This window comes from Perna viridis, chromosome 4 (genome assembly GCF_037379345.1).
Source record: "Perna viridis isolate PV_CMFRI_1.1 ecotype Kerala chromosome 4, ASM3737934v1, whole genome shotgun sequence".
Lineage (NCBI taxonomy): Eukaryota > Metazoa > Mollusca > Bivalvia > Mytilida > Mytilidae > Perna > Perna viridis.
The window spans coordinates 47,650,756-47,662,896 of NC_142448.1; the positions used below are offsets into that span (position 1 = coordinate 47,650,756).

Here is a 12,141-nt window from a genome sequence, read left to right on the forward strand (position 1 = left end):
ACCGATCGGAATTCATCAGCCCTGGCTTATCGTTTTATAGATGAGAAAAAACATAATGCAGCGAAAATATCCGGGTAGTTCCGATATATACTTCATGAAGTGGTGCCATATTAGAATTATGGTATCAAAATAAATTAACACAAGACAATAGTTTAATATTTATTTGAATATACATAGGGATAATACATTTGTATCATCAATAAATGTATATACACAAAAAAAAATCAAATTAAGAATAAGCCACACATACTTAATGTATATATTTAGTAATTAAAATCTGTCAATTATTTTGAAAATTACGTTCCAGAGCACGAACAGTTACAGTACACTCTGGTTATGTTAAGCTCAAGCTACATCAGAAAGGTGAAAAATACATGCCAGTCTTTGTACAAAACAAAACAATAACTGAAACGTGGACAAATAACATCATTTTGGCAATGTAATTTTAGTACCAAAAAGCTTCAAGAATTAGTTTCAGGGGCCAATTAATTACAGTTTTGGTAAAATGAGTTTTGTTTGTTTTGTTTGTTGGGGTTTAACGTCCGAGCAGCAATATTTCAGCTATATTCAGACGATGAAAATGAAATTGATGATAAAATGAACATGAAATGATGATGAAATGAAAAAGAGATGGGGCACAAGGACAAAGGGGTCGACAAATTTTGATCGCCACTGGAAATAGGGAGAGGTGGGTAGGGTCGAGCAATTTAGCCTCCTGTGGCGGAGCCCTATGGTTCCTACTCCGGGAGAATACCACAGTAGGGTTCTTTAACGTGCGAGGAACGTGGCATCTTTCCCAACACGGTCAACCACTATGGTTTGCGGTCAGGTTTTCCGTACCATAGCCTGACAACCCCAGCATGTAACACGCCAGGAGTACCCCATTCAACCACCTGGGGCACACATCCCAGTTGCTCTGTGGGCAAAGCGCCCTAGCCCCCGGCTAGGGTTATGAGCACTATTTAGTCGCCTTTTACGACAAGCTTAGCGCTGCTGCAGGCCTATTCTTTTAACACCCGGACCTGCACGGGGCTGGTGAAATGAGACAATTCCATTAAAATATATTGTACATGAATAGTTAGGGTGCAATTAACAGTGTAAAAATGTTTAGTTTTCTAGTTGTATTCATTCGAAAAAAAAAATCAATTTCTTCTGAAAAATAGAGAGAGAATGGTAATTGATTGTTGGACAGATGGGCAATTACGCGTACAATCTTACCATTAGATCGGTTGGGTTTGTCATGCATGTTTCATAGTTTACCAAATTTGCCCGATTCGTACAGGGACTGGCACCTTTGTGTGGTTTTTAGATTTTGTTCACAATGAATGAGGGGATATACGAAATCTACGTTAGTCATAGCGTAAACGATTATCCAAAGTGGCAGAAAAGCAGCTCGATCCAATTACATCCACGGTACAAATTGTTCCTTAGGTCAGTGGTATTTGGGTTTAATTTCGAAAGATTATTGGCACAAGAATAGATAAAAAAATCATAATTGAGAAAAAAAATATAAAAAATACCCGTTATAATCTTATCACACTCACTTATCATTGTAAACCAATAATTCCTGCTCGTATACGCAATTATTCGAATAAGATGCTATAAACATGCACCTTATCCCAAGCTCCAGTTGGGGACACACGTTCGTTTCCTCTCTTACTAACCGTTGCAGACTGGCCTTTCGAAATTCTCGGACATTATTCAAATTAAGCTTCTTTCCAGCGCATAATATCATTGATTTTCACTTATTTCCCGACTTTGCAATATTGAGGGCTATCTACAGCGACTAGAGTCAAAAGTCAGACGCTGTTCTGAGCTTGATCGATTTCATGCACAGTGAGAAGGTTGGCGGGTAAATGTTTCATTTCTGGATGTATTCAGTGTCCTGATAAAGAAATGCATTTTCTAGTGAAGTGACTCATGCTACTGCATTTTTTGTCCTCATTTAATCTAAAACTTTCAAATGTGCTAAAATCGTTTGTTGGCATAACGCAGTTTAACCATACATTTAAATCAGCAGCAGGAGTAGAAGTGATATCACGAACCTCAACGCCTTTCTTATGTTTTTTTGTTTTTATAATATGAAAACAGTATGAATGTCAAATACCATAATTAAAATTGTCTAAAATCCTTAAGAAATATATAAGGTAGAGATCGGTTTGATCACAATCATGACTAGATCAACACACAGTAACAAACAAAATATAAATGGGATACATAATCATTGTTTACTTACAGGATGTACATCTGTCTTGCATATTGTATAGAGTTTCAGAAAATAAACTTAATCACAATACTTTTTTGTGATTAGATGTACACAATGTACTACTAGTATATGAAAACACACTAGACACGTTTTCTGAAGAATCTGATCCATTTTGTTCAATCTAACAGAGTATCACAATGGAACATGTCAATACCTGACCATCACAGCCGGAGTTTGATTCCATTGATTACGTCATAAAATCTGAACTAAAGTTCCCACTCATTTTTGACTAAGCGATGTATAACATTCAGTTTATTTTTTTTTGTAGTTATACCACTGTTTGTTCAGCTTTTCGACTGGTTACTGTTTCATTTACAAATGGATTTTTATTGTTCCTCTCAGTCAATAATGACGCCATTTCTGAAGAGTCACTTGGCTCACGTTTTAATGACGTCACATCCGACAAACACGGGTCCACCGTGTTTGTTAATGCTGGGGTTAAATAAGAACTTCCATTGTTCCGGTTGTCGATTTGTGTTTGTTCGGAATGTATCGCGGACGGTCTATTTCCAACTATTGATATACCTGCATCAATCAAAGAGAAAACACTTTCAATTAGTAAGTAGCACATGTTACATGTTTTAAGATAAACTGTTTCTAACATATTTATAAAGCCATTTTGGATTTTAATTCAAAATATCAAATACATCAACATAAAAGAAAGGATACCATGATAAGACGAAAGATCATGGTATTCCACTAAATCTGGGAGTTTAGCACCGTTCTTTCCTTCGAACCAAATCTGTTATTTAAGTCTGCCTCACATGAGAGAACGAACAGACTGTGGAGCAACGGGCACAGTTGGCTCCCATTGTTATATCTGTTGAGAAATAAAATCCATCTAGCATGACAAACAAGTTGTGAGTCAAAACGATTTAAGAAAAAAACTTTTTTGATGCAGTAGTAGTGCAATAACTAAAACTGGAAACAGGATTTATTGATTGACAATGTGTAATTTTTATAGGATTAAAATGGGGAATAAAACATACTTAACATGGAAAATGCGCAATCCCCTATTCAATAAGTGTTACACTTATCTGAACAGTTCCATACTTACAGCTTAGTGTTTTCATAATCATTTGTTTGTTTTAAGGGATATTTCAAATTGTTATAGAATTTGTCAAATTTACTATACTCGGCGTCACATAAATAACATACTGTTAAAATTTGAATAAAAATATTTTCTACGACTTTATTGACACCAACCGTCGTTTAATTTGTCTTAAATGACTTGCTCATTCGTTTAGCCAAACAGCTTCTCAAAAACAAGTCGCTTATTAGCTTAAATCATGCGTAACAAATCCTTACGGGAAAATCCCATACTAATATCCGCCATGTTGGTTTTTACGGGACGATTTGTTTACAAACGAAGTGCGTAAGTTCCCGTCGAACTCCGGTGACAATCGTCTGCTTGATCAACTTCTCGGTATTATACGTTGTTCGCGTAAAATAAATCCGAGATATCCGAAATAACACCGAATTGCATTCTGGGTTCTTCGGTTTTTGGACAAACCATTTAAACGTAAACAACATCTCCTAGCAACCCGATCACTGTAAACATGGCCGACTTTTTACAATGTAAATATTGCCACCTAGAATTAAAATCTGACCGGAATTTAACGATTCAATGTTTAGGGAGAAGCCGTTTGGCTAAACGAATGAGCAAGTCATTTAAGACAATTTAAACGACGGTAGGTGTCAATAAAGTCGTAGAAAATATTTTTATTCAAATTTTAACAGTATGTTATTTATGTGACGCCGACTATAAGTCAAGATCTGAACCTCAATTGCATATTTTAGACATATTAACTTCTTCTTACAACTAAAGTTCAAATATTAAATTATTTGATATATAATTACCTGATACAGATGGTGCATAACGATTACCAAAAAGATCATTAGCGTCATCATCAAAACCTCCTGTCAGCTCCAAATATTCCTGTAGATATGAAGGAAATCTAGGTTTCAAGGCAATAAACTATTAGCAATTAGACCCAGATTCAAATTTGATTTTCTTAAAATGAGCTGTCGTACAAAAATGGAAACGTTTGGTAGAATCTTTTTTTTAGTGTTGTTCTAACTGTTCATAAATGAACACGAATACATGTACACATACTTCTAGGAAACACTTCATCATTCACACATCTATGAGAATCCAAAAAGTATAAACCCTGTCTTTACCATTCGACGCAATACAGAAAGGTACCTCTACTTCATAAAGATGTAAACAATTTCATTTCTTATATAGATTTCACAATTTTTATTTTACCGATAGATTGAACAATATCATTTGCTGAAATTTAAATCGTTGTTTTTACCAACAGTGCCTTTTATAACCTTTGTGAAACCACCGATTTTAGTTATAAAGCATTTCGTAAGCAGAATAGAGCATGCTGTTGGCGGAAGTATTTACCGTCTTTTGCTGCAGCATTTTGTCAAAGATGTCAGCCAATTTTGCAAAATTTGGCCTATCTTGTGGGTCTGTTTTCCAACATTTTTGCATCACAGCATACCTATAAAAAATTAATTCATAAGTAAACTTGAGACGATTATCATTTACTAGAATACCGTACCTACATGTAAAAACTTTGCCTTATTTCAAAAAGAGAACGATTTGAGACTTAATGAAGTAGAACTGTGAAAATGGGCACCTTGCAGTGAAATACTGCATACAAATATATTTTGATGCAGAGACATATTGTTTCAATGTGTACTGTTTTAACTTTACTCACAGCTCATCTGAACAGTTTTCTGGTCTGTCCATTCTGTAGCCCGCCAGTAATAAGTTGTACAGCCGTTCTGGGGGTACACCAGGATATGGCGGAGCACCTGATAAAAGTAACTGTCAGTTGTAAATATTTCTAAGATGTGCTGTGGATATGAAACAACTTTGACAAAGAACACGTTTTATATCCTAATATTCAAATTCTTTATCAATGGCTATCACATGCTTCTATAATGTCCATTCAAAAAACAGAAACAGTTAGTTAGACAATGAATGGTCATTATTGACTTTCTGTTACAGACATTTTTTTTTCTCAAAAAAAGTTTTCAGTTAACCGGTAGGTTATTTTATATGTACATTGATAACACCTTTCAACTTACCAAGGGTGACGATTTCCCATAACACAATACCAAATGACCACCTGAAATGTAATATATGAACATTATATTATATTATATTATACCATATTATGGTAATATAATATCATTATAAAAGCAGTGACATACAATGTAAGACCTTGTTCACACTTATCAAATCTGAAGCGATTGCAATCGGTCTGAGACTCGATGCGACAGGGTTACATGTAAACAATTGCAACGTATGTCAACCTGAAATTGTGCCAGATCAAGGATGAGCGGTTCCTTGCCCTGTTACAAAACGTTAACTTTGTGTTCCTATTAGTCAGTTGATATATATTTTAACCCTTTTGTACGACAAAACCTGCCTAAACAGGACAAACATTTCAGTCTGAAAGATGCTTGATTTAAACATATTCCACTTTCATGTACACGTATACCAGGATAAACCACAGAAAAGACCACTAGAAATAAACACAACAAAAACATTCATTGATTTTGTATAAAATAACTTAAGACTTACACATCACTCTGTGTTGTATATATTTGTGCGTATAACGACTCTGGAGCCAACCACTTCACTGGAATTCGACCCTAAATAATTGTACATATAAATTGTCATTAAGAATTTAAAAGTTTAATGTTGCTACATGGGATATTAAAAGATATTGTACATTTTATACCAGGAATGCTTATAGCATCTTTAAAATACCTCAATTTTCTGTTGTCTTAAGACCACAAATTAGTTTTTGAAGATCATTTTTTTATATCTTAACATGGTAAGTGTTAAGTAGTACTCCAGTCAAGAATCATGCAAATTATGTAATATGTAATTACCCCCACCCCCCCCCCCCCCAACACACACAATGAAAATACACATTTTCATTTTTGTTGCTTTATAGTTCTATATGATGGAAATTAAAACAAAATAATGTATAATCATGCATTCTAATCTGTCTGCTCTTAGGAGATAATTCACATTGAAAATCCAATGGTTTCTACTGTATTTTACTGTCACAGAGAGGGTTGTCCCCCTTTCCTGTGAATTCTACAGTACATTCTGTATAATTTATATCACTTATGAACAAGGGTTCAATGAAAATTCATATGTTATTTTCGGTTTACTTAAGTATTTTATACAAAATATCAAACATAAAAATATGTAGGCTTTCCAACCATGTATCACATTTAGCATGATTATTATATGGAGTGTTACTTAAGTATCTTTGAAGGGATACCAATATGATAATTATGAATGTAAAGTTATGAAATGATAGATACTGGTCTTTTCTTTTTGAAAAATATGCAAGAAATATAATTATTGTTGATTATCCCATATATGGGGATATTTCATAATTCGTCGACGCAGGAATACATACTTCTAACTACGACCTATAAATGCAATGAATTGTATCCTTAACTTATTCTTAATTACCTTGCTCTGTTTAAGATATGTGTCTGCCTCATATACATCACGAGTCAGTCCGAAATCTGATATTTTAAGTACCTTCCCACTGCCAACCAAAATATTCCTTGCCGCTAAATCTCTATGTACCAACTGCAAAAAGATACAATGCACTACTTTAAAGATTATGGTAAAATATAAAACTAAGGCAGATAACTGGGTTTTTTTTGATACACTGTAATTCCAAGTTCAAATATATTGGCGCTAGTAAAAGTTTCAAAAAGCACAAGGATGTTAACACTGTTGGCTAGCTGTAATATGCATGCTTTTAATTAGGATTTTGCTGTTGAAAAGGTCTCTAAACACTTAAGTCAACATTCAATTGTCAATGTGTGCACATGTTTAATACATTTTTACAACTTCACTGCTATCCAAAGCTATAAAAATACCAACTGACAGAATTTTCATTTTTTTATAGACAATACAAGAAAACCTATTCATTTCATTGTAGGGTTGGTGTGTGTAGAAATCTAGGAACCTCTCCTTTGTTTCTGGATACTACATACGAATTCGTAATGAATAAGGTGTCCTTATCTCCCCTGATTACCGAATTTTAGACCTTAGTTTATAAGTGCATTGTTTGAAATTACCATCAAATCATGATTCCATTCCTCTACGATCAACAATCGCCTCTACATTTATTTCACACACCTACATTTATATTCCTCTCCTACATTTATTTCATTTGTCTTAATTTTACTTTCATATCTATGTCACGTCCTTTCTTTACTTCCCCATTATGTTTTTTAACTCTCTATCTTTTATTGCACTATTCTCCCTTTATCCCCCCGTTTTTCTTTCAAATTTCATTCCTCTTCCTAAATTTCACTCCCCTGTCTTTATATTACTCACTACTGTAATCCTACTATGTATAGCCACTCCCCTTATATTATCCTAGTACTTTCTTAGTCATTTCCCTTACCTTTATTTCACTTAAGTACTGCATTCCTTTTGCTGTTTGCCAACCAAACGATAACAGATCTCTAACAGTGAGAAGTTCCGGTGGTTCTCTGCTACCGTTCGCTGGTTTGTTTGGTTTATATCTTTGGTTTACATAGCCATTTTCCTCCAATCTTGAATTCCGAAGGTAGAATAATAGCGACCCGTGTTCACAGTATTCGACTATCAGATAAATTGGTCCTTAAAATAAAAAAAACAGTCCCAAAATGTAATCATTCATTAAAGTATGCACATATAACAGTGTTCGTTAAAATGCTTAGAGAAAACAAGTTGCTTGCGAGAAAATACGATTCCCTTTATGTCTACATATAAATTGTTATGTTTATGTACTTGCAAAACTGAAAAGCAGTTATTATCAAAACTGATTTATAAGCAGTAACATCCGGATAATTAAAGATTTTTTCCTCAAACAGCAACCGGAACCAAAATAACTATCCACTTAACAATGAATGACTGATTTAGCAAAGACTCACCATTTTGGGTACAGGCACCCAGCAACCGTATAACATTAGGATGTTGTACATCCTTTAGAAGGTTAAATTCTGACCACAAAGCTTGTTGTTCTACTGTCGAGGCGCAGTCTGAAAAAAAAATGAATTGACGACTTGTAACCTAAATATTATCATTAGAGCTAAAATCGTGACTGCTGCATATCTCTGTACTTTGATAGAACGTAAGCCTAAAACTGAAATAATTGGAATCCAAAAACGACTCTTGACGATCGGTCGATACGGGCTAACGTATTTAGGGAAAGACTCCCGGACCTTCCAGTTTTATGGTTATAAAAATGACAAATCAACCTGTACTGTATTTAGGATTCCAAGACTTAAACATGAGAATCCGAGTTCAAAACACGATGTGTTTGAAGGGATGCAAAAAAAGTGGTTCTTGTCGATAATAGCATTTTTACAGAATAGTTTTTTTAAAGACTGCCATCTTACAATTGTTTCTTTTTTTTCATTTCTTTTTTCAACTTTTGTTCAAATAGAAAAAATAACCTTTTAGTTTCAATTTTGAGAAGACTGTCAATAACAAAAATGTCTGTCACCACCAAGTGCAGTATAAACATGTATTATCTCCCTTTCCCTACTTACTTTTCAACATTTTAACTGCTACATCGGTGTAAGTCTGTTTGCCATCAATGTTAAATGCCTTTGCTTTGACAACTTTTCCAAACTCTCCTTCACCGAGTGTAACATCTAACTGGAGATTGTCTCTGTCAATTTCCCATTTGGCATCTTCGGGCTGTTTCAATAAAAAAATGTTAATGCCAGCTTTCGTTTTGACTTAGTTTAATTAGTATTCATTCTACATGTATATGATTACATGAGAGCTACAAATAAGTATACATTACAATTGTATTCCAGGATACAAGAACAAGTTCTATAGGAACTATTATAAATCTGTCTCCTGTTGTATTGGGACAAGATGTGCTGGGGAAAGTTGGAATCATCTTTTTTATCTTTTCTCTAAAGCTATCGTTTAAATTTACAAAGTTCAAACACGTGAGCGAACCCATTTATTTGAATTTCATTCTAAAATGATCGGACGAATGGAAACCAGCCAATGAAACTATAAATCTGCCAAAAAGACGAGTATATAAATAAAAAGAATAAATGAATTCAATTGGATAAGCAAAACATCTGAAAACACCAGATTTTTTCAAGCAGTCATGAATATACCGTAACTTGAATCACACGCGCGTAAGGAAAGCATCCAATATAAAATCCAATAATAGAGGCTGAACGCTTTAAGGCAGAATAGATACCCTTGAAAATCATAACATAGGTAATTTAATTTGTAAACTTATCTAGTAGTTTTTCATAGCATCAGTAAATGGAATGAAACAAAAATCATATAATTATTAGAACGTATTATTACATAACAACTTTAGGCCATTTTCTACGCACTGTATAGACATCTCAATATCATTAATGTTAATATATATTTTTAAAGCATTAATTTTGCTAGACGAAGAGAGAAATGGACAGTGATGCTTATCACGAAACAAAAGCAGACAGTAAACGAACATGAGCGCCAAGTCAAGCTAGAACTGCCTCTTATACCAAAAATTAAATATGCACAAAAAAATATAAGATCAAGAGGACAAAGATTCGAGCGGAAATCACAAGAGTATAATCCAAAGATAAGACTAGACATGGAAAACACACACACAACAAAGAACATAAAATAACCAAAATAACACATAGAAAGAAACAAATGTAAATGAGCAACTTGGGCTTCACTAAAAGTATGTGAGCATGGACGAGGTGCACCGGAAGGGGAAGAGTCCTCTTTTTTCCTAGAAACACTCGCTGATTTTTTTCATAAAATGTCGTCAGGGATAGACGAAAGAGAAATGAAGAGAGGTGGATATTACCCTATTACTAGTGGAACAGTATTGAATTATGGAATATTTTAGATATTTTAATGATACACTTATACCACCTCAAAATATAATTCAGTAGTTTTTTTTTCAAATCTGTCTTTCATTTATAAAATCATGGACAGCATATTGTCAAAACATCATTTTCAGTGATATTAAAACACGAATATAATTAGTTTTGTCATGACATCAGTCCATAACACGTTTATCACATGTTTAGTATACTTATCCTTACAGACTGTACATGTAGCACATGAAAAAAAAATATATTTTGAAGGTTTCTTATTCACGAAAGCACTTCAAATATGACCTCATATTACAGCTGACCAAAGTAAAATACAGGGAAGATATTTGTTTACTTACCATGCTACCTGTCGTTGACTCTTTGTAATACGGTCCATATTGAGGGGAGGAATGTGTCCGATAGTCTCTATCATCCAGGTAATCTGACGGTATGACCGACATCGATGCTACGCTACCTACGTGTTTCAGTGTCTTTTTCCGTTGACATTTGAACCGTCTCGTTTTCCAAATAAGGACAAACAAACACACAAGAGCACTAATACACCCGCATATAGTTGCTATTGTGATTTTGCAGTCTATATCGCATACACTGTGATCGCTACTGTTTAGTTTATCTAAAAAAAACACACACACACAAAATGAAGCAAATATTTTCTATAAATGTTTGTATTTAACTTCTGTATAGGTAAAATGTTAATCAAATGTCATTATTTAAATTGTTTACAATACCTTGTGACTGTGATGTGGTTTCCCAATATCTGAGAAAGTAAATAGTGCCATACTAAAGATATAAGGACCAGAATTGTCCTAGCTGTAGGTTAACATTATTGAAAGCTCCCGAATTCATCAGAGTTGCAGGTCAATATTTTCAGAAACTCCTTGTTATCTACACTTCATTTACTACTAATTAAATAAGTGTATGCAGTTTCTTCAAAAATTAAATAACTTGGTACCAAAGGCGGGCATCGGAATGAAATCATAGTGGAACTTCGACCATAATATTGATAACAATTTATTACCATCGAGTACTGGATCAACTCTGACAGTTTGGTTTCTATCTTTGGAGGAACTGTTGTATGTCCCTGGGCTGAGTGGCTTGACAGTTGTCGTAGAAAACTTCGGGCTGCTGAAGCAAGTACATTCACCTTCATAGTCACACCAACAAGGACTAGTAGCTCGCAGTATTCCTTTTCCTGTCGCTGGATTGATCTGCGCAAGACCTACTATTTTGGCTGAATGAAAAAAAGAAAAACTAGTGCGTTACAATTCCTCCTCCAATTTTAAATGTGGACGTACGTACCCAGTTATTTTTCTATGCTTTGCTACAATGTAATATGCAGTCTCTACACACGTTTAAATGTAGGAAAGACGAAGCTTGGATTCGGCTTCAAGAATTAAAAAGCATGTGATTTTTTGCATAAAGCATGCACAGTGTACTTTTAGGTCTTCTTATTTCCAATTGATAATGCATATATGTATATACGTAGTAATAAATAATAATAGAATAATTAATTGAAAGGAGTGAATAACCAAAATACGATCACGAGTGCCGAAGAACGCCTAGATTTAACGAGTGTGCGGAACTTGATCCGCGCACGAGTTAAATCTTACTACGTTCTTTACATATTTTGGTTATTCACGATAACCAATTGATTATCCTATAAATGTATTTGTTATATAGATTCTCTCGATTATTCGTTGCTATTTTCAGCATAAATTTTCAAAATTTGTGAACGGCGGATTGATTTCAAAGTTATGACGTTTTGGCGGGAGAAAATCCGAGAGTGAAATTACCGAATTTATATTTCACTGTGTGAATTCATTCCATGAAACACTGCTATCTATATAATAACACGTAATTTCTATGTTGCTTGGCATAAATTAGTGGTAGTTATTACAATCCATAGTAATTTAAGAATTTCAAAAAAACTTAATCTGACAACTACTTTAAGGGTGTTA

At 34.1% G+C, this 12,141-nt stretch overlaps 1 protein-coding gene across 1 annotated transcript in view; it reads right to left on the bottom strand.

Annotated features, from left to right (window-relative positions):
- Window positions 1–147: 147 nt before the first annotated feature.
- LOC148620330 (uncharacterized) overlaps window positions 148–12,141 on the bottom strand; it is a 66,625-nt gene continuing 54,631 nt past the window's right edge. Inside the window, exons 10-21 of the mRNA XM_088581122.1 lie at window positions 11,202–11,414; window positions 10,522–10,796; window positions 8,867–9,017; window positions 8,246–8,353; window positions 7,735–7,952; window positions 6,783–6,905; window positions 5,871–5,941; window positions 5,372–5,412; window positions 4,999–5,095; window positions 4,680–4,779; window positions 4,127–4,205; window positions 148–2,791 (exon numbers count right to left, since the gene is read on the bottom strand). Coding sequence (XP_088437248.1) covers window positions 2,535–2,791; window positions 4,127–4,205; window positions 4,680–4,779; window positions 4,999–5,095; window positions 5,372–5,412; window positions 5,871–5,941; window positions 6,783–6,905; window positions 7,735–7,952; window positions 8,246–8,353; window positions 8,867–9,017; window positions 10,522–10,796; window positions 11,202–11,414 — 1,733 coding nt within the window. The 3' untranslated portion in view covers window positions 148–2,534. The remainder of the gene's footprint in view (window positions 2,792–4,126; window positions 4,206–4,679; window positions 4,780–4,998; window positions 5,096–5,371; window positions 5,413–5,870; window positions 5,942–6,782; window positions 6,906–7,734; window positions 7,953–8,245; window positions 8,354–8,866; window positions 9,018–10,521; window positions 10,797–11,201; window positions 11,415–12,141) is intronic.